The sequence below is a fragment of the Vespula vulgaris genome, chromosome 10, assembly GCF_905475345.1.
Source record: "Vespula vulgaris chromosome 10, iyVesVulg1.1, whole genome shotgun sequence".
Lineage (NCBI taxonomy): Eukaryota > Metazoa > Arthropoda > Insecta > Hymenoptera > Vespidae > Vespula > Vespula vulgaris.
In genome coordinates this window covers 7,208,427-7,234,686 of record NC_066595.1, presented here as the reverse complement: position 1 = coordinate 7,234,686, position 26,260 = coordinate 7,208,427, and the positions used below count along the sequence as shown (strand labels likewise).

The following is a 26,260-nucleotide window of genomic DNA, read 5'->3' as shown; positions in this document are numbered from 1 at the left end:
TACGTTTCATTCTTTACTCGACTTTCATCTTTTAGCATTATCTTTATTGTCGATTCTTGTGATGTATTACAACTGTTTCTAAACACAATAAATAACGTAATAAAATACCATAGGAATAAATTTTATTTTGCAGAGAAAGACAAACATTTCATATAATATATAACTCTTGGATTGGCAATATTGTTTTATTCACCAATATCATATTCTCCCCCCATAACAGTTGCCCGAGAAAATGTTTGCTCTTCGGCTTGTGCGATATCAAGGATAGTATGTGTACAAACGATGCGATCGGTATGGATCAAGCTGAAACAATGGTCTATTTGCTCGGTTCAATCTTCTTGATTTTGGTGCGTGCATCTTATATAAGGGGTGGCGCCGACAGAATCGACGAGCTTCATTGAAGATACAATAGATAGTTGCTTTACCAATTACATCGAAAACGTCGAGGAAATTCCAAAGGTCGAAACTTTAAGAACAGCTGCCGACGTGATTTATTCCATATCGCGTGAAGATACCGAAATTGCGTGATAGCAGTAATTAATTATATTCTCTCATCTCTTCCTACACACATATATGTGTGTGTATATATGTATATATATACACACACATATATATCACGCGAACAAAAAGTATCATTGCCAACGTAATTAATTATTCTTGAAAACAGTACGAAATAACATACGATCGACGAAAATATTAAAAATGGACAAAGATCGAAGAATTGACATATCCAAACGATCGTAGTTACTTTATTTCTTCGATTTCAATAATCTAATTTAAAGTTAGGGCTCATTGAACATTCTGAAATTCGAGGAAGAAAGAACAAAAGTACGATGTTCGAACGATCGGTAAACTTTACATAATACTTCGTTGGATGAAAACCAAGTCTCGTTTGAATGGTCTTTCATGAAGTTCGTTGCAACTGGGAATGACGTTTCGTCAGTGGCTTATTTATTTGGTTATCCTACGAGTTTACGGTCTCGTTCTTAATTAAATCGACGATAAGAAAATAAAAGTAAAGAATACGATTCCAAATTTGTTATCAAGCTTGTTCGTGAAACAAGAAAAAAAGAAAGGTAAATGAAAAAAGAAAAATAAAAGAAAAAGGAATTATTCAATTTGAGAATTAGTAACGTCAGGCAACGAATTTACTACACTCGACTGTGGTACATGGCGCGACGTTTCAAAATAACGAAATATTTCTAGTTATAGAATACGCTTTGAACAAAATGGATAGATGGGAATTCTTTTTCAAGCGAAAATAGGAGGCTATCCGTCGACGGAACCAACGGGCGTACAAAACGATGGGCCTTCGTAAATCACAGCGACAATGTACTTTGTAAACTTAACAAATTGGTCGATGGAAGTAACGTCATGCTTCCTCATTCTGTTCGAGAGATAAACGATGATTAAATGTTCGAAAGACGACAGGTAGGTAGCCGAAAGTTTTCTATAATCGGCTGCATCGATTTTTGATTATAAAGTTTTATCGATAATCTTTCAACGATATCGACAGCATCTTCGAAAAAAAAAGTACAAAGAAAAAGAAAACAAAAAAAAAAGAAAAAATAAGATAGATTCCCTATAATGGGACAGGAAAAGTAGCAAAAGTATTCGCATTTGGAGAAATCGATGTAGAACCCTCCGATCTCTAAGGACCGACCTTCTTCTTTTGAAACGACCTAAACTCGGACGGCAACACCCAGTATTCGTGACTTCATCTTTCTTTATCTAGTCACGACACTCGATTTCAATAACGATTTGCGTTTAGGTGTCTCCGAGGGAAAGAATTGTCGCGATTTACTTTGGAACGTTCTCTTGAAAGGGAAAAGAGAGAACCGTCTACTCTTCAGTCCTTTTCGATTCTCTATTTTCTTTCTTTCTTTCTTTATCTCTTCTCAAAGTTTTCTTCGTATCAGAAAAAAAAAGAATTTTTTTCATAGAACGCCTTGGCAATTTACTATTCTTTTAATATAATTTTTATAACATAATAATTAATAACTTTGATATTTAAACAAATTACCAATAGATACTAAAAAAATTCAATAGCTCTCGAGAGCTTAGCGAGATTTTCCACGAGATACATACGTATCGAATTTTTCAATTTACTCGTCTTTGGGTGATTCGATTCTACAATAGAGCGAAGTATGTCACATATGTATGTATGTATGTATATAAAGGAGTTCTTTTGTCATGTTTGAGAAGAATAGTAGCAAAGCTTTTCAACGTGGGAATCTTTATCGAGTCTTCGGAATCTCAATAAATTCGATTCCTTTCTCGTACTACTCTCAATCGTTTACAATTCAATCCTTGTAATACAATTCTGTGAATTAGCTTTATTCGAGAAAAAATATTCATCCTTGGAGTTGTATTAATGATCGGAGAAAAGAAATATCTTATATAAATATTGTATGTTCGATAAATTTTTAACTATGAGAAAAAAAAAAAGGAAAAATCGTTTGAACGTATTATTTTATTCAATATAGATCGATTTTAAAAAGAAGATCGACCATTCCCGTAGGAATATAGTAGCATATACATAATTAACGTGTAAATGATTGGAATAAAATGGCATTCGGTCGTATCCGAGGGTAAGCTGAAATCTCGATAAACTAGAAACGCGTATATCCCTATTCGAATCTTAATGCGAGTTCGAAGATAAGTGCCGATACGTGAGACGAAGCATATTCCTATCGTGCGTCGAATATGAGAGAGGAAAGATAAAAGAAGAACGAACGCGAGAGAGAAATACAGATTCCGAGTTCTATCTCTAGGGAATCGATTTAACGGTTACGTCTTTCGCTCGATTCAACATTTAGTACCGACAACGGAGTTACCGTAGGCTTTCATTTGATAATAGTCGTGAAAAACCTTTATAATTTTCTTTCAAGTGTATAATTATTATTTCAATGTATTCTATCTCGTTAATGGTTATACGGAGAAGATAATTAAGGGATTTGTTATACTGGTAAATACAGATATGCGCGAGTAATGCATCGTTTTGAGAAACGCTTACCCAGTCTGATTTACAGCCACTCACATGCGGCTATTATAATTAGATATACATAGTAGCAATGTAAAGGTGATTTATCGTATAATTATACGATGGATGTACGTATGTTTGATGTCACGGACAGTCGTGTCATTCTATAATATCGATATATGTGTATGTGTGTGTGTGTATATATATATACATATATGATTGATATAATTTTATATATATGTATGTTATCTGATATTCTTCTAAACAAGATCCTTCTATTTTACGATAAGAAGATAATTATATTCGAAAAATAAGTAACAAGTAGAATACCGATAAGTTTATCTCTAAGAAAGTTGATTAATTAATTTCATTTAATTATCGTTCGAGGTATCAACGAAGAACGAAGATTGATTCGTTCTTTCGGTGAATTAACTCTTGAGAAAGTTTTAACTCCGAAGAAGATGAAGTTTCGTTTTTCACGAAGGAACTTATCCAAACCCCTAATCAAGAACATAACATAATTTCACTTATCTTCGTATCAATTAAATTTCACTTGGATAAGTTTCATTTTATATTACTCTTATCAAATGAACTCGGTTATGATTGGTTACGAGGTACGAGTAATAACCTTTGAATAACTAGCTCCCTTTGAAACGAAAATGAATTAAACCAGTTATCATATAAAATGTATACTCCATTATACGTCAACATATCGAAAAAATTAACAAAGCTGAAAATTTGAATAAACATGTTATGAATCGGTTATGATATTGAACAATACAAATATTTATTTTAATAAGACAATACAGACTCGTAATGATACGTGACGAACTTGTGGAAACAAATATGCAAAAACGTATTTATTGAAATAAAAATCATTTTATTTAATAATCTTTCATAGTCTTCAGTTCTCTAAAAGTTTCTGCTCTTTTCCTTCAAGGATAGTAACTCCTTAAACGGCGCAATTTCTTAAGCGAAAAGCATGACACCAGGTACGGTAATTATTCGAATTTAATTAAAACTGGTTCTCCATCTACTTGTGCCATGGTAAAATCATTAATTGAAGTTAAAGGAGGATGGTAATGTAGCACTCTATATATGTACATGTATATATATATATATATATATGTATGTATGTATGTATATATACTTTGTACATTTGTGTATATGTGTGTGTGTGTGTGTGTGTGTGTGTGTGTGTGTGTGTGTGTGTGTGTGTGTGTGTGTGTGTGCATTTACGTGTACATATACGTTTACACACATATACTGCGAATAGTATCAGTATCTAATATATAACATATATCAAGCAATACGTTACGTCAAGCAATACGTTACTGACAACGTGACAGATGTTTTTGATTTTTCTATGTTCTAATTGTTTCTCACCTTATAATTAAATTTATTTCATAGAAAATAAAATTCGTGCAATATCAAATAGTTGTTCCAAACCTGTTACAGGTGCTATCTTCACGGAGGATCAGAAGGACAGTCCCTCGGAATTAGCTTTTAAATATGCAATATATAAGATCAATAAGGATAAGACTCTTTTGCCAAATACAACGCTGGTCTACGATATTCAATATGTGCCTAAGGACGACTCTTTTCGGACGTCAAAAAAAGGTAAATATTAACAAAATAATTAAATAAATAAAAGAGTAAAAAATAACAAAGTTAAAAAATTTCATAACGTCATAAATATCTATTCGAATTTGTAGTAACGTTAAAGAAATCATGCATTTATACTTGAAAAAATTAATTTGACTAATAAAAAATAACGGAACAGAAAATATAACGTGAACGTAGAATTCTCGATTTTAAAAATGTTTAAAAAATAAAACTTGAAAGGAAAATATGTGACCGTTTATTTGTTTCATTATTTACAGTTAATCATTTACAGTAAACATTATAATTAAAAAGCATTTTTTATTTCTTACAAATTGTTTTTTTAACTAACATAAATTTGTTGATTTGTACAAAATGAAAATATCGAAATATCAACAAGAGGGAATAGTTTTTAAACGAAAATGCATCGCAAGCAATGTCATTGCAAGTTAACGATATTTATGTATTAAATTTTCTCAAACAAAAGGAGAAAGCTTTTCCTTATTTCTGAGATGACACGTTCAATACGTAAATTCATAATTGAATGGTAAGATGCTTTTTAAAGACTTAAGAAATTCAGGTCGATGTATTTCGATAAGACACGAATTAACGATGCTTCAATCGATTTGAAGTATATGCTTTACTAATATATAAGTAATACTTTTTAAAAGATATATTGAATTTTTCCATTCTTTCCTTTTTATTTTCTTTCTTCTTAATTCACGAGTATCTTGTATAATATAATTTATATTAACGTGAACGAATACATAGATAGATAGATCAATATAATTTATCGGATCAAAATAAAAAATGATGAAAAATTGAATCTCTCGATAAAAAGAAAAGAAAAGAAAAGAAAAGAAAAAAAATATTAAAAAGGAAAGGATCAAAGGAACGAGGAAGTGTTCTATATATATATATATATATTTCCTGGTGACTTGATTCACGTTATACTAGACATAAGGGTCGACAATTTTCCGAGCATATCCCTGATTGGTTGAAATCCTCGAGTATCCCCTTTAAGATTGACTACTACCCTTTTCGAGGCAATTGCTTCAGGCTTTGGTTGGTTACATAATATCGTATTCACGGAGTGATCCCGCGAACTTTTGAAAATATATTTTTTCATCCTGAAATTAAAACGAAGTCTGATATTTTCAAACGAATTCGGTTTTAATTGTTTGCGTTGAAACATATTATAATTATACTTTTCATAGATTTTCTTACCGCGTGATATCGATCTACCCTCTTCTATCGTTCTCTTTTTCTCTCTCTCTCTTTCTCTTTCTTTCTTCTATTCATTCTTTCTTTATTTATCTCAGAGATTCTTCTACCTTATACAACACACATCTACTCAATAGAGAAACAGAGTGAATCTTCAGACACGGTATATTGCAACTAGTCCATTGTGCGAAAACTCTTTCTAGAATCATACAAATCCTTTTCTATAGAAGATCTTGCTAGAAAATTGTTATTTATACGAGGTGTATCTTCTTTATACTTTGAGTACTTACCATTGCGTCGTTCGTTTATGAGAATCCAAGTAAAGTCCGCAAAAAAAAAGAAAAAAAAAGAGAGAGGAAATAAGCGAGGAACGTTCGGAAAATTGAATTCACGTTAGAAAAATCGATTCGGTACGAATCTTCATGAATTTTCCAGGACGATCAACGGTTCTAGATGGACACCGTAAAATACGATACGAGTGTAAGTTAAAGAGAAAGAGAGAGAGAGAGAGAGAGAGAAAGAAAGAAAGAGAGGAAGAGGGAGAACTACGTTGAGAAAGCAATTATGGTAAAGCTATATCCGGTAATAGAAAAAGTATTGACTTCTATAGAGTTAAGAACGATATGTTTTATTAAAATATAAATAAATAAAAATGCGATTATAATTCCTTGGAATTTTAATAGGTTTATTTTCTTTTCTTTTCTTTTTTTCTATTACTTAAAAACGTTAATTTAAGTAATAATCGAAACGTTTCTTCATCGATTACTCGTTACATTCTTCGAGTACTTTCGTATATCGTAAAGATACGAAAAAAAAACTCAATTACGGAATGAGCACAAGCGGGTTTTCCGAAAGAATGCGCTTAAACTCGATAGGTTGTAAGCAGCAACCTATCGGTCGATGACTCGTTCGGAACCAAATGCCGAAGGGTAGTCGATAGATTCGTCGCTGATTCGGAATGGCTTCCTCGATGTCATCGATTTCCATACTATAGATCGAAGAATGTAATGTAAATCGTTGGAGGCGTAATCAGAACGTGAAAATAACATGGAAATGTGTCCGCGAAAAGCATTATTATTCTATAAAAGATTATTCGCGATAAAATAAAATAAAAACAAATTATTTTCAATGTTCATAAAAGTAAAATATTTTCGAATAGTCGAGACGATAATTCGATATTAAAGCTATTTGATCGTAAAGGTAACTAAGTGTCGATTCGTTAAAGTCAGCTGATATCGTAACCAAATAATGAAGCTTATTTTTCTAGAACAAAAATGTTTGACATAATCGTGACAATCAAAGAGAATCGATTTTTAAAAATGACAACAACTAAGACAACAAACTAAGTTTTTTATTTTCTTGCAGAAATAAACGTGATTCGTTCTCAATTATATATATATAGTATATATTTATGGGATACATCTATTTTAGTTTTAGGGAATAAGAAGTAGAAAATTTGAATATGAAAGGAACGTGGTCGATGATGACGATGATAACGATACTAACATTATTGGTAGTAAATTTTATTTGTCCTTTATCTTTGCATAATATTTTCGTCATATGATAAAAATACACAATGTAACAATCGAAAGTAAATTAGAGTCATATAGTTTGAACTGTTCGATGCAAAAGCATCCAACACACTCATTGTTGGGTAACAACATCAACGTGGCATATGTGTGGTGATCTAGTTGGAATACAGCCGTCGCTTCTACCCTTGCGATTCAAAACAAAGAAATTCCGGATCTACTCATGAATAATTCGTACGTTGTCCGCAAAACGGTGCGGCGTGTGCTTAAACGCGACAAGCGTATTTTCAAAATCGAGTTCGTCCATCCCCCATTTCCCCTATAGATCCCATCTATATTGACGCAGACGCCAACGCCGTTAAATGATAGTAACGCATGCTAAAAATAATTTTCTTGATATAAAAACAAAAAAAATGAAATAATAAAAAAGAAATAAAAATTAGGAAAGACAAAAAAAATAAGAAAAATCGTAAGAAACGTATCTCTGCGTTTCGTAACTGAAACGATAATGGATAAGGAAACGGACCCTTCTAGAACGTATCAATTTCACTCTCCATTCTACTCGCTTTTCATCGACGATATGTACACGTAAGAGTCGTAAATCATGTCCGTCCATATCCCATCAGTTCAGTCCAGTTCACTACGTAATACATCGCTATTGATGATCGTCAAAGTAGCCTAGCTGCATATACAGATTCGATCGAGTGCCAAACGGAGACAGACGATCGGAAAAGTTTTGCATAAAACTTTTCAATTGCCCGTAGAAACGAGTAATCCATCAATACTATAGATATTTCTAAACGATCGAGTATTTATTTGTTATACGTTTTCATTTTATTCAAATATAAGGTGAAATTCGTAATTGTTATTTGTTAAAAAAAAAAAAAGAAAAAAGAGGGAAGTTCGTATCATCGAAAGTGTGCGGATGATTGATTATTCGATAAAACGTACTATCGTTTAAGATCAAAGTACTTAGATGCTTATGAGTTGCATCGGATAAAGATTCGTCGGCTCGTATCTTACACAGAATTTTCGAAAGCACTCGATCGAGTAATATGAAATCAGCCTGTCAGAAACAGTCGTTCTCCAATTTCCGTTGACGCATCCTTCTTTTCTCGAGTTTCGACTTGAAGTCACAAAATCGCGTCGCGTTTTTCTGTTATCGCGGCTACGTTTCTTCTTTTCTCGTCATCTTAGAGAAGGAAATTTACCGAATTATAAAATATAAAACGAATATATAAACCACGAAATAAGATAAATCAAAGAATTCGTACGATGGAAACGACTATAGACGGTTTTCTTGATATTTTTACGTTTGGACAGTTACTTCAGAAAATGAGAAAAAAAATTTGGATGTTTTAGCTTGTAAGCAGCTATCGAGATCCGTTCAAGGTATTTTTGGACCTTCGGATCCTCTTTTAGGAGCTCACATACAGAGTATATGCGAAGCTTTGGATGTACCTCATCTTGAAGCAAGGGTCGACTTTGAGCCAACGTTCAAGGAATTTAGCATAAATCTCTACCCGGCTCAAGATCACCTCAACAAAGCCTTTAAGGACCTCATGTCCTTTCTGAATTGGACCAGAGTTGCCATCATTTACGAAGAGGATTATGGTGAGTGCAGTACCTTTTCAGCGAGTTCTCCTCTAGCGAACGGTAAAGTTAATTAAAATTCATGTCTCTTCGTAAGATATACATCCGGTACTCTATTCATTTCTCAAAACTACGTACACAATTAATTTTGATCGTACTCAAAACGAAAAAAAATTCAATAAACCTTTTTAAAAATTTATTTCGACGATGTTGTAACATCGACCAACCTTGTTGGATTCCATTAGATCGTATATAGATATTTTTTTCTGAAATATCTTTTGAATGTGTCGACGATGCGTTTCCATGCAAACAGAATGTTGGAATCAGTCGGTGTAAGTGGTGGACGATAGTAGCTCATGGTAACGCGAATAGAACGCGAAAAATGTTGAACTGTCATACCCACGCGAACGTAACTGCGTTTACGCGCGACTCTGTAAACCTCGTAACGCGAAATCCAACATTTTCTCCTTTATATCCCGTTTTAATGGTGATCTTCAAATACGATTCAACTCGGTTTAGAGAACGAGTTTAGCTTGGAAAACAGAAAAAAAATAAAAGAAAAAAGTAAAAGAAAGGAGAAGCCATCGAGGTCAACATAAACCTCAACATATTTTTCTCAACTTTAAAAGAAAACGAAAGGAAGAAAAGTTTATTCGCATAGAAAGGCCTAAAAAGGCTTTTGCCTCCTTCTTTACTTCTTTTCTCGCCTTACAACAACGACCTTAAAAAATGAATGCTAAGATCTCTTTTGGGCATGCTTAGAAATCTTAACATTTTTTACGCGCGATGAAACGGTCGCAAGAACAGAATGAACGTTTCGAATATTCAGTCATCTATCTACGTACCCACATTAATTCGTTTTAACAATCCTTCGAATTTATTGGAATCGAATTGTTGCAACGTTAATATTTATCGTTCTCGTCATAGAAAGTTATCAATCACTTCGGTTTGATAAATTTGATACGTTCGAATCATGAACCGCGAATCTCTATAATAATTGTAATATTTACACACGACTTTCTTTGCACTTTAAACATAACAAAAGATATATATTGTATTAACTTTCAAAAGAATACGTGTTCTTGAAAAAGAAATGTTACATCTAGACAAGAGAAAAATGTTAAGTTTGTTAACCACGTAAAATTTGTAAAGCTCGATTCAACGAGATGGTTAAAAATAAGTGCACTTTCGAAATAAGAATATCTATAATCTGCATAAACTCGCGGGATCGTTTTCTTTCTTACATTAGTTATTAATTACATCTATTACATTTTCTCTGAAGAAGAAAATCTCTGGATATTTGTTTTTATAATGTCTATGAGATTTTATTTTTACGGCGAAATAGCCGAACGCACATTCATCTATATACTTACATATATACAATACATATCTGTCGGCTATATTCGGCGGTATTTCAACGGTGTAACATTTTCAAGGAGAATATTCCCATACGCGCCCATCCAAATATTCATCAACGGAGTAACGTTCCGTTTTAGAGTTCGTTAAAACTTGAAGAGCAGAAAATAGTTTTCGTCTATCCACCGTATTTTGGATGCCACGAATTTTGTGCGTTAAAATTTCGGCTACCAGAAATCGTAATCGGTCAAATTCACGATGGATTATCGCCGTCCTTTCGACTTTTACTCGTTAAAGTTACGACACTATGAAAGAGTAATATCCTAATAACGAGATGAGTATAAAATAAATGGTATTAGCACACACAGATTAAACGACGAGTAGAACGAGGATTTTCATATTCTCTCGGACACTCGGAAACTTATTATTAGTCGCAAGATAAAAAATCGCGAATAAGTTTCTTCGTTCGAGTAAGTTAATAAGTAAGTAAGTACCCTACGACTTATAATAACGTTCGCGTATAATTTCTATCCTTCCCTTTCGAAGTTAATGAGCGTTGATTTCTTATAACGAGCAATTATGACAATTAAATTACATTCAAATTATTATCACCGGTGAGAGCGTTTTTATCCGGAAATCTATTAATTTCTTTCGAAGGAATGAATTCTTTCGATAATTTTTCGAGATCACATTATACGTACACATTCGTATGCTAAAGTACTCGCATCGAAAAGTCTTATATTTCACATACACCCTTCTTATAAACTATATCCAGAAAAATTGAACAACACGATATAATACAAATACATTAATATAGAATTGCGAAAATTCGGAACGTTAAATAATTCTAAAAAAATTCAGACGAATAAAAACGAATAAATTGTTAACTGTTGTGACTATAAACGGAAGTAAAAAGTAATAGCAATAGAAAAGTGTATCCTCCCTAAATTCTTTTTGGTCCTAACGTATCCTCGGTATCACGTCATAAATTTTCTAACTATAAACCCTAACCATTCCTTCGTGATAGTGGGTTACTCCGTAAAGTAGACTTTCTTCCTACCCTTGAGCGTTTACCTCCTTTTCTTTGCTCTCTCTCTCTCTCTCTCTCTCTTTCTCTCTCTTTTTCTCAGGCTCCCTTTAAAACGCGCAAGCGTATACCTATACAAGGACATCCAGTCGAGTCCGCGGAGTACGAGCCGTCGTAATTGGACGATGCATCTACAGAGACGAAGTTTGTTATTTTTCAATTTAACGTTTTTAACAAGAACAACGAGAAGAGCTTCAGCGAAAGTTTTCTCTCGCGTCTCTCTTTCTGCAATTTGTCTCTTTTACCCCTTTTCTCATCCTTCTTCTCTCTTATTTTATTTCTTTTATCTTTCCGTCTTTTACTTCCATTTTCTATCTCTCTCTTTCTCATTTTCTCTCTTCGTTTCTTTCTCTTTCTTTCTCTTTCCCTTACTTTCTTTTACGATGTCGCTCAAAATCAGTGATTTCAAAATAAAATGAAAATATACAAACGAGGAATATTCCTGGTATTCTCCAAGGGATATACTGTTTTTATTGACTCCTTTTTCTTCTTCCTTTTCTTCCTTACTTTTGTTTTTCATTTATAGATGTAATAGTATATAGATATGTACTCTCGTTTAAAGATAAACGCGAGAAGTTGAACGCAGCAACAGTAGAACGAGATTATCGTTGGAAAGAGAACTGTGACGATCGAAAGTACTAGATCGAATTAGATGAGGGACCGACGAACTGCTCTCTCTCTCTATCTCTCTCTCTCTCTCTCTCTCTATCTATCTATCTATCTATCTATCTATCTATCTGTCTGTCTATCTCTCTCTCTCTCTCCCTCTCTCTCTTTCTCTCTCTCTGTCTCTCTCTCTCTTCCCTACCACCATCATCCCCACGAGTTTTTCGAACAAGGTGGAAGCTGTTATAAAGAGACTACAGATTGCCACTTCGTCGAGTTCTCTTCGTACGGTACCGAGGCCTCCATTGTTTTCCAACAAATTGAATTATCCTTCTTTCCTTCATCTTTTGTTCTTTCTCCCTGCGGATACCACGAAGCGACAGAAGCGCATTAAAGCGCATAACACGACCACGTTTTTAACTTTTCACGCTCGACGAAAGACTTCTCGCTTCTCGAAATCGTGTTCTTTGGCACTCTGGACACATATGTCTGTATATATATATATATATATATATATATATATATATACACACATACGGCAATCAAAAAATGATAAAAAGAAACTTTTTTATAAGTTTTTATTCTTTTTACGTGACATACATCGTAATATCTCGAATTTACTATATTTATGATATATTTTATAATTTCGTGGTATTTCTGTTTATGATTTTACGATGAAAAATGTTCTATGAGCATATAAGTTTTAGATTTATTAAGTGAAATCTTTCGTAATCAGCGATATTAATTGATTCTAATGAATAATAAATAATCGAATGATTTTTTGTTTATATTATCTCTGTAAGTCTATCATTCCGTTTCTCTTTGTTCCGCAGGTTTATTTAAACTACAGGATCTTGTAAAATCACCACCATCGACAAGGACAGAAATGTATATACGTCAGGCAGGACCTGGATCTTACAGACAAGTTTTACAAGAGGTCAGACATAAGGAAATTTTCAAATTGATCGTTGACACGGATCCAGCGCACATGCAACAATTTTTTCGTGCTGTAAGTAATCTCCAGTTTTATTTGAAATTGAAGTATTATAGTTTCATAGGTTTCATAGTTTTTATCTCTACCGGCGTATTTCGAACTATGAAAAGCCATTTTTTTCGAAGTTTCTACAATAACTATAAAAAAATGAAATAACTTCAATAGACTAAAAAAATATATTTCGACCGAGAAACAAAAGCTCGTTATATTTACACATACACGCACACATATTGTGTGCGTGTGTATATATATATATAAAGTTTATATATCGATCGAATAAATTTTTCATTTCTTGTATATTCCCAGAATCAACGTTCGACATGACTCTTTGTTTTTCTTGCGATATAACGTGTCGATAGTAATAATTTTTCTCTGTCCGTTCGCGAAGGAAATTGCAAACGTTGGTAGAACGATATTTCGAGAGAAAAACATTTGAGACTTGGCTCGTCTGATCCATCGATCGATTCTTGAGAAAATCGAACTGTTCTGAAGGAAGTGTTCGTCGGAGCGTGTCCTTGGCACGTTCAGGAGCAAAGTTCAATCGATAAAACGACCATAAAGGTTTAGATAAGATCGTACGAGAGAAAGAGAAAGGAATACGAAAAAGATGTGACTCCTGTTGAAAATGTATGGAACTATTGCCGAAAGAGTTTCTTTTCTCTCCAAAAGAGAACCAGCAAATTCTACTTTTCTCCGAGGAAATTCAATAGATGAAAGTTTAGATTGTAATTATTTCGATTCATAGAAATATATATATACATACATACATACATACATACATATATATATATATATATATATATATATATATATATATACACAACTTGATTAAAATTGATTCTACTCTCTTCAAAGTAACGAAAATATCAGAAAATAATTGAGAGGAGAAGAAAATGTCTTTTATTCCGAACAACAGGGGAAAAAAAAGAGAATAAAAGAAAAGAAGAAGAAGAAAAACCAATGTAAATGAAACCGATGTAAAGAAACAAATAAAGAAAAACAGAGAAGCATGAAAATTTCATGAAAATTATAAAGATTATTAAACTGTTTTAAATGTAAGGTTATCGGATCGATTAAACGTATGAAATTTTTCATTCTGTTCACATATCCATGATCATCTTTTAAAGGTAGAGGAACGCTAACGGCCAAGAGGAACGTTATCGATACACGGAGAAAGAACGATATCGCGAGATTCACATTTCATAGCTGTCTGTATCGATGATCTGTCTGTTCCTTCTTCAACAGAAGTACATGTATTTTATCTTAACGATATTGAGTTATCTCTTAAACGATTACAATCGATATAGAAACAATATTACGTATATATTTACAAAATGATCGTTTAATAAATATAGAAAATTATTTTTAAATATTGAGAAGCAAAGTTCAATCGATAAAACGACCATAAAGGTTTAGATAAGATCGTACGAGAGAAAGAGAAAGGAATACGAAAAAGATGTGACCCCTATTGAAAACGTATGGAACTATTGTCGAAAGAGTTTCTTTTCTCTTCAAAAGAGAACCAGCAAATTTTATTTTTCTCCGAGGAAATTCAATAGATGAATGTTTAGATTGTAATTATTTCGATTCATAAAAATATATATAAATACATACATGTATATATTCGATATACAGAAAATACTTAATACATCGAAGGGTCCTTTGTATCAATTATATTCGTATTTGATATAAAGAGCTAAAACAAGAGAGAGAGGGAAAGAGAGAGGGAAAGAGAAAGAGACAAATATCGTCCATTTTTGAGCGTTCATTCGGTATAGTGCCGTTCGTTGTGCGAGCAACTAGATTGTGAAATTAAATCATGCGAATTGTCAGCGGTAACGAAACAGATGTCGAAAACAATTCATGCGAATTGGGCCAACTCCGCGACAACATGTTCGTTGTTCCCGTGTAATACGTAGGTAAAGAGGAACGAAAAGGTCGATAGGAGAGGCAAGGGGTTTTCCGCAATTTTCTACTCTTTCTCCAATCGGTAGGTTGCGTACGATAAAAAGTAAAAGATTTTGCATAATCCAACGAACCATCGACGCAACGCGGCTATGCACGCTCGGATGATTTTCTCTCTCGCTCGTTCTCGTCGAAGTTATTCGAATTTTCACATGGTCGAAAAAAATCTGTTAGAGTCCTTTGAAAAATTTTGCCATTTTTATAAATGCCGGTCTTTCATTCCAGTTCTCTCGAACGTCTCCTCGTACTATTTTTCTTTTTTTTTTGTTTTTTCTTTTTTTTTTAATCTCTATCAAGCCATCGTGTATTTTTCTTCTCTTTTAAATCCTCTAAAACGAGTGAAATTCGTTTGTCACATTCTTACATTCCTAAAGATAAAAGCTTTTGTCCGAAAGCTCGAAAAATCTAGTCGTTTTAGTCACGGTTATTTGAATGCAATGTGAGTAGTACTACGTCGTCGATAGGTATCCGATCGCTTGCGAAACTTGATCGTTTTATCCTCCGTTTCTTTTTTTTTTCAGATATTGCAGTTACAAATGAACGACTACAGATACCACTACATGTTCACAACGTTCGTAAGTACTTTATCGAATTATTTCCAACATCCTTTCGAAACGATTTGAGAAAAAAACTTCGACGAAATCATTCGGATTATTTCGAATAAATCGTTATTAAAATTAGTCGATTTATTTCTAACGTTAGCAGAACGACGAGTAGTCGAATGTTAGTACGCGAATTCGCATTAAAGCAAAACGGTACGCTTTGCTTCTCAGTCTGTAAATTTACTTACGTTAATCGGGAGAAATTTACGAGGAGTATAGATCGTATCTACTACGTGTTTCTCAGTGTATATAACTCATCTAACTATATACTCACACAAAATTTGATTCAAAGACGAGCTACCGCCAACGAAACATATTACCATGATGTTATCGAAGTTTCCAGAGTTAAAAAGTATACTACGAGATAAAACGAGATAGTAGTTACCTATCACGCATAATTTTCAATTCCCTTCGAAAATAAGATTTATTTCATTATTTATTAACATTGATTTTTGACCGCATTGACGACACCGATCTTCAAATCGAATTAATATCGAAAATTTTCTGTCAAACGGAATTTATAGATACGATATTCAATCGTTTAAATGTATCTGAGTACAGAACGATATAAATAATGAAGTGCAAAACATGTGGAAAGCAGACTCGTCGTCAATGAAAATTAATGAAATTCATGCGGTCGCATTACATTGGAGTAACTGAGTGATAGGAACGATCGGGATATAGATAAAATTTATTTGTCAGAGTTCATCGATTATCGATAGGAATCTATTCCCGATCGTGATCTCGCCGAGGCAGTTAGCAATATCGTATAGAACGGTACGAACGTATTTCTTTAGCAAATAGGAATACTCGTTAGATTGACTCGAAAGAGATTGAATTTCTTTAATAAAAAAACCAGTTTATAGAATAAAATCATTATTATTTAAATCTGCAAATCTCTTAGATATTACGAAACTCGTTTCATTTTACTTATATAAATAACGAGATTTAAGAAAAGAGTCGGTTTTAGAATCCACCCTGGATAAACCATCCTCCATTTTTCCAAGTCCGTCCGACGAAGATCGAATGGCTTCCCTCTTGACTGCCTTGGAATAAATCAAAAGAAAAACGAGTTACTGCAGAAGACAGCGTACGCGTGCTTCGTACAGAATCGCACAGGGTCGCGCCGTTAGAATCGTTATCGCTATTCGAAAGAAAGGACCAGTGAGATAAAGGAATGACGGGCGGATGGAAAGGAAAAACGGAATCAAAGAAAAGGGAGAGGCTCCTTTCGAAACGAATTCCTCGCCAGAATCGTTGGCGTTCTTCTGAAGAACTGCATTATTTACTTTAACGATCTACCGTCGCGCGAGTGATGCGTCGCGACGCGTCTGGCTTGCGTCGCCGTGTAATTATAAATCACCCGACTCTTTCTCTCTCTCTCTCTCTCTCTCTCTCTCTCTCTCTCTCTCTCTCTCTCTCTCTCTCTCTATCGTTCTCTCTCTTTTTTTTCCTCGCCACGAAAACTAAAGAAGAGTGGACAGTCGACCGGTGGAAATCGTTGAACCATACAACTGGTGATTACGGTGTCATTCACCGAACCACGTTTTCCATTTTTTTTTTCTTTTTCAGTCCGTTTTTTCTCGTTTCGAACGTCCAACCGATTGGACACATCGCCGCTCGACTTCCGATCGTCAGCGGAATAGTCATGGCACCTTAAAAATAGAGTTTAAATCGAATTTCAAAAAACACTTGACGCGCGATAATAGATACGATAGAATTAAGGATAGATAAAAGGAAATGGGTACAAAGTTATTTTAATTTGTTGTTTAACGTTTGACTCGGTCAATTTGTATTCGATCTCATTAAAATTCGATGAAAATCATTGTTAATAAGAGCAGTTTTCTAGAGCGATGATAACTTCAAACTATGCAGTTCGAATTATGCAGATTTCACTGTATATTTTGACGTTATTTCTCTTAACATAGTCCACGATTGTTTCGTGAATCACTCTTTTGTTTCCAGGACATTGAAACGTTCGATCTGGAGGATTTCAAGTACAACAGTGTCAACATGACGGCGTTCCGCTTGGTCGATCTCGAGGAAACCAAGGTCGCCGAGACGCTTCGACAGATGGAACGCTTCCAGCCGATTGGCCATGCGATTCTAAATAAAACCGGTGTGATCCAGGTTGGTAGAAACTTCAAACAAAAAAAAAAGAGAAAGAAAAGAACCTACGAACTTTCCTTTAGTCATAGCTCCGTAAGTCCACGCTGAACATGAGTAAAGTGGACGATTTATTTGTCGGTGACTATCGAACTTTTTCCTCTAATAAACGTTTTTTTTTTTTCTTTTTCTTTTAATAAGATTCAAAACTACATTTAGATAGTCAGAATTCATGATGCTCGATCGCCTCTAATGAAAAAGTTTAATCGACCGTTCGAGGATACTAATCAGTGTTTCCTTTATCCCTCGCACAATGAAACTCGAAACGTTCTTAACGCGATCTCATTTAAGTTACGGCGAGTGTAAAATGAAGGGTTATATTTTGGTAGTATTACAACTTTACGAATTATTCTTTCTTCTTAATAGGAAATATTATCCTATAAAAGTTATACGGTTAAGTGAACTTCATATCTTTAGGTCTTCCTTCTAAAGCGTCGAAGAGTATCAATTTTTTTTTTCGAAGGAAAGTTTTAAAGAAAATTTTAAAGAGAAATATTCCAATAGGCATCAATTTCGTATCTATCGAGTTAAACGACCAACTTTCGAAGTTACATCGATCGATTTAGTCGCACAAACGCTTTAAATATGTTTCAGGCAGAACCAGCTTTAGTGTACGATAGTGTACAAGTTTTCGCCCATGGGTTGGCAGCATTGGATCGAAGCCACGACCTAAGACCCGCCAACTTGTCCTGTGAAAAAGAAGAGCCCTGGGACGATGGTCTTTCGCTTTACAACTACATCAATTCCGTACGTACGTTGCGTATCGATCCTTTTCGCGATCATTTGAGAATTCAGAAATGCGTTAATCTAATCAACATTTTCTGCAACTTCCTGGTCCATCGACGCGAGGAAATAACTGTTGTTATGCAACCTAAAGATGAACAACCTTAGTGCACTTCTGAGTAGTACCAAGTTTCTCCTTAGATACTTGAGATGAATATTCGCTGGATCGAGACCAATGCAGAATAATAAGAACCATAACTCGACTAACGCTCGTTCCTTAGAATATTCTACATTAGGAATACATTCGAAGTTCTTGGTATAACAAAACTTACTATATTAGGTCGAAAATTATTAAGTTCATTTTGTTTAAATAAACTTTTTATTCCCTCTCACGAAATAATTCCCTCGCACAAATCACAGCCAGAGCTGAGTAGGAACTTGCCCAGTTAGCAAAAACTTTACACCAAAAATATATCCCCAAAGTTCGGCTAGATGACGACGTCGGCTATTTTTACAATTTTTATGAGATCCCTTGATTCTATATATTTCCGAACAGAACCTCAAATACAGCCGGTACTCTTATATTACGAATTGGGGCTGTCCTTATTTTGTAAGAAAAATTGTAGCGCTCGTTAAAAGGAAAGTCTTGGACTGACAAGAATAAAAAAAGAAAAAAAAGAAAAAAGACGCGAGAAATTGAAACGATCCGAAGGAAGAAAAGTAACGAGCCACAAGGGAAACGTTCGTGGACAAGAAACGATTACTTCGGGATACTCAACGGGAAAAGTCTCCGGTGTTCGAAATATTCTGCGTCTAACAGGGTGACCAATTTTCCTTGCTATCGATTATCGAAGGGATTTAATTGGGTCAAACGTTTTCTCTCGTCATTTCTTTATTAGAACTGCGGCCAAGATAGACGTCGTTGTAACAAACTCTCACAGGAAGTCATCCGAATTCTAACAGACTCGAAGACCAACTCGGAGAGATTCAAGAAGATCTCTCGAAAGTTCGTAGACTGGATTATGTCTGGCGCCTAGACAATTCTCTTTCTCTCCTTTACCCTTCTGTCTCTCTCTCTCTCTCTCTCTCTCTCTCTCTCTCTCTCTCTTTCTCTTTCTCTATTTATCTCTCTATCTACGTCTAGATAAACGGCCAACCAAAGTCCAAATTTGATTGAGACAGATAGTTTACAAGTATCAATATGTCGATTATAGGTACATATATAATAACCAAGTGACAGAAATTACAAGAATCCTTTATTAAAGGAGAAAACAATGTTTCTTATCGATCGCTTTTCTCGATGATAGATGTGATGATATCTCTTTTTAACTGCATATCACTTCTTAACACTCAACGTGATATCAAGTAGGAAAGAAATTATTATCCGGTGGGATTGAATTTGAATATTCACGTTAAAAAAAAAAGGGAAAAAAGTAAAAAGAAAAAAACTAAAGAGCATCCTTGGATTTCTTTTGAGTTCTTTTTGTAAATTTTTAATACCGTGTATCACACGAATTGTTTTACAATCATGATCAATAAAACATTCGAGATATATTAAAACTCGTAATTTCTTTCAAAGCGATGCATTTTTCAAATGCCTTTTAATGAGCATTTTTGCACGCGTTTCTAGAACTTTGAAACGCGAAACAAAGAGAAACAAAGAGGTATATCAAACACCACGACGACGAGTGTTTCCATTTCGAACGCGTTAACGAGTCGCTAAATGTAAATTTTCCGTATTTTCAATGGGAACGACCGCGTCCTAGCAGACCTTTGAATACGTACATATTAAATAGTCGTGGTTGTAACTGTAAAACGTTTCCAATCATCTGTCCTTTTACTTTTTATCTTTTACTCTTCTAATTTATTCTGTTTTTTTTTTTTCCTTTTTTCCCAAACTCTCTTCAACATACACGGTCTTTACCAGTCGTACTGTATAACATCAATTAAACGGAAATAATGCTGATTCGTATTGAGATTTATATTTTGTTTGAAAATTTTTTAAATGCCAGCGATTTCTATAACTTTTGCAATTTCATTCATTGCGAAGTTTTAATCAGAAATGTTAAGTAATGAAAGCGTTGAAGAAAAGAAAAAGAGAAACGTTGCTCGAAGAATCAACTTTTACTGTTCTTATAGAATTTCTTGAATAGAGGTGAAAGATAAAAGACATAGGAAAAGTGGAGAAATAGTTATTATGTGTAAGTTAGCACGATGTAATCCATCGCGTTAGTTCAATTTCAAGCTGTAATGTGAGGTTAATATACGTTCTCCTGGCGTGTCCGTGCGTGACATACGAAACGTCTCCGTGTTCATAGAAGCGCGCGTGCGAGCTTCCTACGTGTTCCATCCTCCTACGTAGGCGTTTGTACAGCATTGTGTTTCGCGTTTATGTGTGTAAAGGTAAGAGAGAGAGGGAGAGAGAGAGAGAGAGAGCATGAGAGGAAGAGATGCGACATGAGACGGAATGAAATAGGAATACAAGCTAACATAGGTTCCCCCATACATTCGAGCTATTTGCTAAATACGCTGTTTAATTATTCATGTGTCACAGGTACCTCTCTCCTTTAACTCAACTTACGTCCTTGAGAATATTCGATTTGATGTTCACCATTTAAAAAAATTCTATTGTCCTTCGTCATTCTTTATTTCCCGACGATATAAATAATAAAACGAGAATTAAATCCCCTTTTATCGCGAAAAATAAAAAATCCAAAGAGATATCGGCGAAACGAAATAAAAAGGATTTCGTGAAAGTTCGTTAAGTTTGCTTTATTCGAGCGTGCGGTTAACGATAACGGGATTACAATGAAAAAAAAAAAAAAGAAAGAAAGAAAGAAAAAAAGGAAAAAAACAAAGAAAGAAAAGAAAGAAATAAAAGAGATGCAAAAAACAAAAAGAGAGGGAGAAAAAAAGAAAGGGGCTGCCTTTTCCCTCGACAATCAACTATCTGTAAGCGTGCGCACTCGCGTAGAAAGTTCCGAAGGAGCGAGATGGAAATTGAGTTGTCCGATCCTGACGTTCGCAGACCAGGAAGCGCATCAAAGCGCGTCCTGAATCGGCCGAGCACAGCGTGTCGGATGCACGTCGTGAAAACTTACAAGACGGAACGATCGGTGCTTCCTGCGAATTATTCCGTCGACTCATTCTTCTCTTCTCTTCTCTTTCATTCTTTTCTGCTTTCCCTCCTCCTCCCCCTAACCCACTCCCACCTCCTCCACCACCTCTATCCCCCTCCCACCTCCCTTTACAGCTTTATAAGTTTTTCTTCTTCGCTGTGGAACGAAGAAAATTGGCCACGTGCTCGAGTAAGTTCGACAAAGTCGAGCGAATAATCGCGAAGCTTGAAGAAAAATGGTAAAAGAATCACGAGGAGGACTTTTCTATATTCTTTTGGCAGAACGGGAGGACGGAAAACGCGAATAAGTAACGCCGCCTTCGCCTACTCTTCATCGATTCGTTCTCTCTGTCCAATTTTGCGGAAAATCGATTCCTCATTGCCATTCGATTCTTTGAAAGATCTTGATATTCTTTACTCTTCCGTGTGTTCTTTCAGTTTTCATTTATTCCGCTATGACATTCACCAAGTGAATTATTTCGAGTATCGAGAGACGACGATCGAATTTACGAAAAGAAGAAAAAAAAGAAAGGTTATTCTCCAACAAGGTCGTAGTTCAAACGGAAAAAGAGTAAAAAAAAGAAAAGAAAACAAAAAAAAGAGGGAAAAGATTTTAATATAAAAAGCAAACGTGCGGTGGAAAGTTCGTGATTGTTATTTAAAAATTATATCGAAAGTTAGAGCTTTATCAACGTTTATTTCGTTGTTTATTTCTAAAACGAATTAATCGAAATATTTTTCTCCCTTTTACAATTTAGCGAGCAGCTTAACAAAGTTATCTTTAAATTTCCATGAATATAAGAACTTATTACGAACGCTCTGACATATTTTTTTAAGCAATGTTTCGCCATCAAGCTTTTCAGTACGGTTTACGTTCGATATACGCACAGAGTCTGAAGTAATTTACATTTTAAACGAAAGTATGCTTATCGCGTGGCAACATTCTAAAAAGACTTTTTAAGTATTTTCTGAAATTAAAATGTGTGTAAAATTAAACATTCGACGTTTTCTTTTTTCGCTCAATGCGACAAATTATTAAAAGACAATAGATGGCAATAAAGATAGCTTACGAGCAAATGACTCCTCATTGGCAAAGTTTTAAAACGGATAAAGATATCAAGTGACGGATATTACGTATGTATAAGAGGGAGAGGGGAGAGAGAGAGAGAGTGAGAGAGAGAGAGAGAGAGAGAGAGAGGGGAAGATAGGATTCGACCAGATATGGATAGTAGGGAGTTGGTGCGAGATAGCATCCATAAATTAGACGTATCGCGGCCAGACTTTCGCGCTCATAGGCCGCAGGTGCTAATTAACACGAAAAAATTTCTACAATCGTACGATAACTTATAAAGTTAAATTGTTGAAAAATGTAACGTTTTACGAACGATATTTAATAGCGATTTAATATCGTACGTGCATTTTAAAATTATATATAATTTGTAATAGCTCGTAAGGAAAAAAAAAGAGAGAAAGAGAGAGAGAGAGAAAAGGTTAAAAAAAGAAAGAAAGAAAGAAAGAAAGAAACGAATTCGTCATCTGCGAAGATAATGATATAATAAATTTGATCGAACGTAATCGAACTCCAGAACTTTCTGCTGCAGGCAGGCTTACACGGGTTAACCGGACGCATAGAATTCAACGAAGGCAAAAGAAATAATTTCAAATTGGATCTACTCAAGTTGAAGAAGGAAGATCTTGTAAAGGTAGGCGAATGGAAGCCTGGAAGCGGCGTTAATATCACGGATGTGGGAGCCTTTTATGAAACGACGGCGACGAATATCACGCTGGTCGTAATGACAAGAGAGGTAAATCATGGTACAATCGAATTAGCCATTTTTCTTTAGTAGAAGAGGAACAAAGAGAGATGGAAGCGCGACATTAATCAAAAGTCAAATATTAGCACGAAATGAAATAATATTTCCTGAAATTCACGACGTTATTATAATCTACCGTGTGATTATAGAATTTCATAGAGTCATTCCAATATTCAAATGTACTAAATACCTATATCTTCATTATTTAGGCATTTCGTTGTTTATTAGTTTAGTTTATAAAATGATAGATCTTTTATAATATATTTATCTGCGTATGTACATTTTTCTAAAAGAACTTACGATACGTATTTTATGTTTTATTACAGTCCCGATAGGAATGTTTAATCCATGTTAAAAGCTTCATAAATGAATTGCATCCATTAATCAAGATAAACACGACGTACAGATAAATCGGAGATTTACAGAATGAATAATGTAAAAGTCATACATTCAAACTGCGCTTAAAGACAACGAACAGTCAAAACTGTTTGATATTTTCGTATATCATAATTTCTTTTTATCTCTATAGAGTTTAATTCTTTTTCTATTTTTTTTTTGTATCCTTTTAATTCATACCTACTGTACTTATAGAAACAAATCTTTAAATTACGATTAGAAAATACAAAAAAAGTAGTAATTATTTTTAACGATATATTGGTTATTCACAGGAGAGACCATACGTAATGGTAAAGGAAGATAAAAATTTAACTGGAAATGCAAGATTCGAAGGATTCTGTATCGATTTACTTAAATGGATTGCTGGGCAAGTTGGCTTTCAATATGTTATTCGTTTGGTACCCGACCATATGTATGGAGTTTATAATCCTGATACCAAAGAATGGAATGGTATCGTACGCGAGCTCATGGAGAAGGTAAGCCATATAACGGATTTGATTTAACATTAGAAACTTTATTATATATCCGTATTAACATTACATCCAATAAACTTTATGATATCTAATAATAGTAATAATATATCTATATACATATATATATAAAGAGATTTACGAGGAAAAGATAATAGAGTCATGTATAAAAAATAACAAAAAATTAAAAAAAGACGGAAAAAGTAATATCAAAAATCGGTAAAGTCATGTTCATGAAGAAGTGGAGGTTAATTTTATATGTAAAACAGTCTCGGCTACCGACGCAATAAATCTGTCCCTCGGAAAGAAAATTCATTATGCATACCGCTACACAACGATCATCTAATTTAATGTGTCTCCCTGAAAAAAAAAAAACGACGTATCCAATATTCCAATTCGTAGATCGGTTCACAGATGTTACATACACCATTTGAATTGTAAAAATACTGACTTACTGAAATTAAAATCCGATACGTATCTGTCCATGTAGATTTTATTTTAAAAAATTCCACAACTTTGTCCAAACGTTATGTTTAAAACGCCTTGAATATTTTACGTGAAGAAACTTCAAGACATATCGATAAATCATATATTTTTCTATTTATTCGTAATATTGAAGAAAGGTTTCTCGATAGAAAAGGTAGAAGGTAGAATATACGAACAATATTTCAGTATTTTGGTGCCACGTTTAGGTCAACGTCTCTATAAGAAGCATTAAAAAGGAAACGTGGACAAAAAGCGTTTCTTCGAGTGGCTTCAAATGAGCATATTTCGAATGCAGAGAAGAAAATTACTGCACTTCGCCGTTGCATTCCAATGTTATAAAGGCATAAAAGGTGTTGGGGAGATACTTTAAAAGCACAAAGCAACTTAGAAAGTCTCGTTTATTGCGTTTTAAGGATTTTATTATCATGAATTAAAATGTTTGCGATAATTATCAAGAGATTCAGACGTTAAATTACACGGACGTCGTTTTAAAATTTCTTTCAGCAGCTTCTTATTTAATTCTCCACAATGGGAAATGATAAATTTAAGTCTTGGAAATTAATTAAGAGATTCATGCAATTATTACATCGATTATATAAATTAAAGTGATTTTATAAGAAGCTGCGAAGAAAGAATTTTCATATATTTCTTTTCGTGAAAAGGAACGATTTGATGGATCAACGAAACTCACTCTCTTGAGGAATGACATTGAAAATTACTATGGAAATAAATTCACCTACAAATCCTAAAGAATTCGCGTCTTTCGCAGTAACAGTAGTGCCGACGTAGCTACTTTCCTAACCCCAAAGATCAGCATTTTATAAAAGATGTAGAAGTATCTGACCTTCCTAAAAAAGAACGGCACATTAACCTAGAAAGCACTTTCACCGTGAGCGACAGCACAAAGAGAGGCGTTCTTTTATAAGTCATATATATTTTTCATTTTTTATTATGAAAAATATATAAATTTTATGAGAATATATATATATATATATGCGTATATACATTTACAAATTAAATATACTTATTCCGAAATATTATTTCGAAGATCCGAAATAGTATACTTATCCGATCTCTAGTAAGTCTTTTCATCAAATATTTCTTCTTATAATTTTTTTCTTTTTCTAAAAGAAACAGATCCGCTTGAAAGTAATAAATACAAATATTTAAGTAAGAAGTCAGATTTTAATGTATTTCGTTTGTTATTTACAGAGAGCAGATCTTGCAGTTGCTTCCATGACGATCAATTATGCTAGAGAAAGCGTAATAGATTTCACGAAGCCTTTTATGAACCTTGGTATTGGAATCTTGTTTAAGGTGAGGTAATTTTAATATCAGTTTTTTTTCTTTTTTCTTTTTAGATTTTCGTTACATCTTTCATTATATGATTCGCTTAATTTAACGAAATTGATTTAGTGTTAAATACTTCTTTAGCATAAAGTTTGAATCGAGAGATTTTCCTTTTTATTAAAATAATACGATAAGCTTCATGTTTATAAATCAATAGCTTATTGACATTTTATTAATCTTAATAATATGTTAAATT

At 33.9% G+C, this 26,260-nt stretch overlaps 1 protein-coding gene across 9 annotated transcripts in view; it reads left to right on the top strand.

The window, feature by feature from the left end:
• LOC127067073 (glutamate receptor ionotropic, kainate 2) overlaps positions 1 to 26,260 on the top strand; it is a 125,365-nt gene that overhangs the window by 82,200 nt on the left and 16,905 nt on the right. For all 9 annotated transcript variants that reach the window (XM_051001591.1, XM_051001590.1, XM_051001586.1 and 6 more), the window contains exons 3-11: positions 4,442 to 4,603; positions 8,701 to 8,952; positions 12,814 to 12,989; positions 15,461 to 15,514; positions 17,507 to 17,671; positions 18,302 to 18,454; positions 23,150 to 23,353; positions 24,031 to 24,234; positions 25,927 to 26,031. In XM_051001591.1, the coding sequence (XP_050857548.1) occupies positions 4,442 to 4,603; positions 8,701 to 8,952; positions 12,814 to 12,989; positions 15,461 to 15,514; positions 17,507 to 17,671; positions 18,302 to 18,454; positions 23,150 to 23,353; positions 24,031 to 24,234; positions 25,927 to 26,031 (1,475 nt within the window). The remainder of the gene's footprint in view (positions 1 to 4,441; positions 4,604 to 8,700; positions 8,953 to 12,813; positions 12,990 to 15,460; positions 15,515 to 17,506; positions 17,672 to 18,301; positions 18,455 to 23,149; positions 23,354 to 24,030; positions 24,235 to 25,926; positions 26,032 to 26,260) is intronic.